We start from the raw sequence: 4061 nt of genomic DNA, 5'->3' as shown, positions 1-4061 counted from the left end.
GCAGCTTCCCGCCGGTCAGCCGCTCCTCCCAGAAGCACCCCCAGCCCGAAGCACCCCCAGCCCGAAGCACCCCCAGCCCGAGCACAGGCCTGGCCTTTGGGGTGTGTGTGAGCCGAGCACGAGAGCGGCTGCGGGGCCTTGTAAGCCCCCATCTCGCCTCCGAACTAGGACGTGAGCCCATCCTTGGTCAAAAGCACCAAACTGGGGGGTGGACACGACTGGGTGTGCCGTCTGGGGTCAACCTGCAGACAGGGCTCCCGCGTTCCTTGCACCTGGCTGAAACCTCCGCTGTGGCAGGTGTCATGACAGCGTGAGCTCCAGCCCCACCTGAGGAGGGAAGGAGGGGGTGTGAGGGGAAGCTGAAAGGCAGCCGCGCTCCCCTCTGGGCCTTCGACCTGCACTGGAGATGCAGCGGACCTGACAGGAGACAGCTGGACAGAACAGACGTGGGTGGCCGGAGGCTGACAAGGGCAGCGCTTGTCTGGAGTTCAGTTCTTGCTCTTTCCCTGCGGACTTTCCTGCCCTTCCTGCCCCTTTCCCATGGGTCCCGCCAGAAGGTGCCTCGGACTGGTGACAAGCGTCTGGGGCGCGCTGGGCAGCTTTGGAGCAACCCTGTTTGCCGGTGCAGGGTGGGTAATTTGGGGGGCTTGGCTCGAAGACTATATTCTCTCTCTTCTATGTGCTGATTATTACACACCGATTGTAATAACATTCTTTTCCAGTGAAGGTCTTATGCCCTAGTATGTCCTGACTTGATGTAGCGGATGACCACCTATTTAGAGTGGGCAGGTTTGGGGGTTCCCCTCATTCTGTCCATTAACAGTGTGGGGCCACATGTTGGGGACCCCATCCTTGCCTTCAGGGAACTCGGTGCAACCCTGCCTTGCCCTGGCCGTGTGCCCAGCGCGCAGAGACGAGATACGGGCTGCTCCCCGCTCCCAAACCAGAATCTCACGTGGAGCAGGGACGCACGTTCTGTCCATCTTCACGGATGACCTGGCGTTCACGGCGTGGCTGGGAGCTGCTGGTGGCCGGGCCTGCGCCATCGGCCCAACGTCCGCAGGGGTGGAGACTCCCGTCTGCCCGCTCGTCAGCAGCCACCAGCCACACGTGGTTACTGAGCGCTTGAAATACGGCTGGTGACCAAGGAATAGGAAGTTCTTTTACTTCATTTTAAATAACTCATATGTAAATAGCCATCCATAGCAACTGTAGCAGACTTCAGAGCTCTAGGTGATTCCAAATCATTGCAATTTGATTTTAAAATTCTTCCCACATTATCATTTTGTAGCAGTTGAAGTCTCGGGTTCCCTTCGGCTCAGCCAGCTCCTTCCCCTAAGAACATCTGCGCTGAAGAAAATGCTCCGGAGTGAATTAGCAGTAGGCTGGTCTGCGGGAGAGTCTTCCAGCCAGCACCGGCCCCCCGCAACCTGAAGCAAAGGCGCTCCGAGTACCCTATTCTGCTGGAGCTTGACACTGGTGGGGGACAGCAAAAGCGGGGAGCCGTGTCATTGGGGTGCCTTTAAGAACTGAACTCTCCTACCCCCACGCCCCAGTCCCAACACTGAAGTCCAAATCGGTGACTGTACTTGGAGGGGCTTGAAGGCTATGTGAAGTCACCAGCGTCCTTCCGGGAGGCTGAGGCCGGGGAGTGTGCCCAGGGGCAGGCCCGGGAGGTGCCAGTGAGGAGCCAGACCTGGGCTGCCGGCTCTGGGGCTGAGGAAATGAACGTCTGTGCTTCAAGCCACCCGGCCCGTGCTGTTTTGTTGCAGCAGCCTTGGGAGAATAAAGTCCCCTGGGAGAAGGTGGGCAGGCTTAAGCCGGCCTGTCCCTGAAAAGACGCACCCCAACAACGGAAGGCAACAGCCCCACTGGAAGCCAACCCGGCCAGGACGGCCACACCTGTGCCTTCTGGTCATCACCGGGCCTCTAGGTCCCACGCCCACCTCGGGACTCTCACGGCTGTCTCCCGCTGCCCCCCTCCTCTGCACCCCGCCCCCGACCGCGAGCACCCACACTGCCTGCCCCACGCCCGCCCGCGTGCCCACCTACTGCCGGGCGGCTGAGTGCGTGCGCACAGGCGTGCACTGCAGCTCACCCCGCCCCGCACTCCAAATCCTCAGCCATTAAGGCGGCAGCCGAGACCCTTCACAAGCCGGCACCAACTGACCTCCCCCCCTTTTTCTCCTGGTTGGATCAGGCCACACCAGTCTTCTATGCGATGCTCGGACACAATGCCCTTCTCTAGCGCCCCAACTCCCCAGTCTCCCAGTCTCTAAGGGCTGCTGAAACGCACCTCCTCCAGGGAGGTTCCCTGACTACCTCCGCCACACACCTAAAGGCCCAGTGGCTTCTCTCTCTAATATTCCAGCGCCTAATCCGAAGCTTTGTACCCTGAGGCCCAGCCTATTTGGCACCTGAGACTGCCGAGAGGGAAGGAGTAATGGCCCACGGTGCACCACTGTAACGCAGTTCTGAAGCGAACCACCGTGCACACGGGTTTGGGACCCCGGACCTGCCGGCCCCCCCTGCAAGTAGAGGCCCCCCCCAGGCCACTTAACTTCTGGCCGGGTAACTACAGGTGCGGGGGTTCCCAGGACCCCCTCAATAATTTGCTAAAACGACTCACAGGACTCAGTTCTTACACTGAGTAGTATTACAAAGGCCAGAAGACAAGACCAGCCACGTGACGACACGGAGGCTGAGGTGTGGGAGGCCCTGAGCGCAGCTTGTGTCCTCTCCCCGTGGAATCAGGGGCCGGCACCGTCTGACACACCCCGGTGGCCACCTCGGAGGCAGCGCACCCACAGGCCCAGTTCCCTGAACACCGACCACCCGGGGGAGCTCAACCTCCAGCCCCCCCCCACGTCACCCAGCTCCACGCCGGCCCTCTGCCCACGCTATGCTCTGGCCGCCAGCCCCATCCTGAGTCAACTCTTAGCATAAGCTCAGTGTGGTCTGAGGGGCGCCATGAACAAAAACGCCCCCCTCACTGGAAACTCCTCAGCGTTGAGCGCCTCCCTCCCAGCAGCCAGGAATAGGCCAAATTCTTTATTGCACAGCAGGGCGGGGCTACACCTCAAAGCTCTCTGATTTCGAAGCAGAGGGTGTCCGGAAACGGCATCTAAGCTGGGCCCATCGGCACAGCCCGGGCCAGCTTGGCCAGCCCTGTCCAGGAGGCCTGCCCCCAGCCGCTCGGCAGACACCAGGCCCCCGGCCCCCGCCAGCCGAGGGGCAGAGCAGCCAGCGGGCAGGGCGCCGGACCCTGCAGCTTCGCAAGACGGCGAGAGGCATCCACGTGACGGCGAGAGGCATCCACGTGACGGCGAGAGGCATCCACGTGATGCCCAGCTACAGTGAGGTGTGAAGGGCGGAGGCGCTCAAGCCCCGGAACACGGGAGGAGAAAGAAGAACAAACACAGAAGGATTCAGGGTCTTTAATGCTTCGGCTGGAAAACCACAGGCTGGCTCTTCAGTCCTGGTCGGTCTCGGGCAGGGCGAGACGCCAGGCCCTCAGCCCTGGCGGGCCCGAGGCGGACGGGCCCCTTTGTAGTGCAGCGACCCCCCAGCGTGGGGGCAAGGGGATGAGAGGTTTGAGGAGCACCGCGCCAGGGACCCCGAAGTGTTATCTCAGTAAACCCTCACGCCAACCCCGTGAGGCAGGGGCGCCCGCTTTGCAGACGAGGACCCTGAGGCTTGGAGACGTTAACCGACGTGCCCAAGGCCAGAGTTCACGGTCTGGAAACCACAGAGAACTCGGGCCTCGGCCCCTCCCGCTCTCCCAGCGACCCGGCCTCAGTCCCCCGCTAGACGTCCCTCTTGACAGCACGTCCCGCTCCTGGCTCCCGGGAGGAAAGCGCAGCTGAGGAGGCTGCTCCGAGAGGGCTGGGCAGGCTCTGACCTCTCCACAGCAACGCCGCCCCGGCAGCGGCTCTCCTCGAGGCAGCGCGGGCCGCAGGCCGCAGGCCACCCCGGGCATCCGTCCCCCACGCTGAGGACCTCGCCGCCCCGAGGGGGCGGGCTGCAGAGCGGCACCCTACGAGGGCCGGGAGCCCCGGGCG

General features: G+C 62.6%; 1 protein-coding gene across 1 annotated transcript in view; it reads right to left on the bottom strand.

Annotated features, from left to right (window-relative positions):
* Positions 1 to 300: 300 nt before the first annotated feature.
* The window catches only part of SMUG1 (single-strand-selective monofunctional uracil-DNA glycosylase 1), a 21588-nt gene continuing 17827 nt past the window's right edge, over positions 301 to 4061 (bottom strand). Inside the window, exon 4 of the mRNA XM_012732298.1 lies at positions 301 to 327. Within this exon, the coding sequence (XP_012587752.1) occupies positions 301 to 327 (27 nt within the window). The remainder of the gene's footprint in view (positions 328 to 4061) is intronic.

This window comes from Condylura cristata, unplaced genomic scaffold (assembly GCF_000260355.1).
Source record: "Condylura cristata isolate star-nosed mole 26May11 unplaced genomic scaffold, ConCri1.0 scaffold00034, whole genome shotgun sequence".
Taxonomy (NCBI): domain Eukaryota; kingdom Metazoa; phylum Chordata; class Mammalia; order Eulipotyphla; family Talpidae; genus Condylura; species Condylura cristata.
Note: the sequence above shows the minus strand (reverse complement) of the source record. Positions and strands in the feature narration are given on the sequence as shown.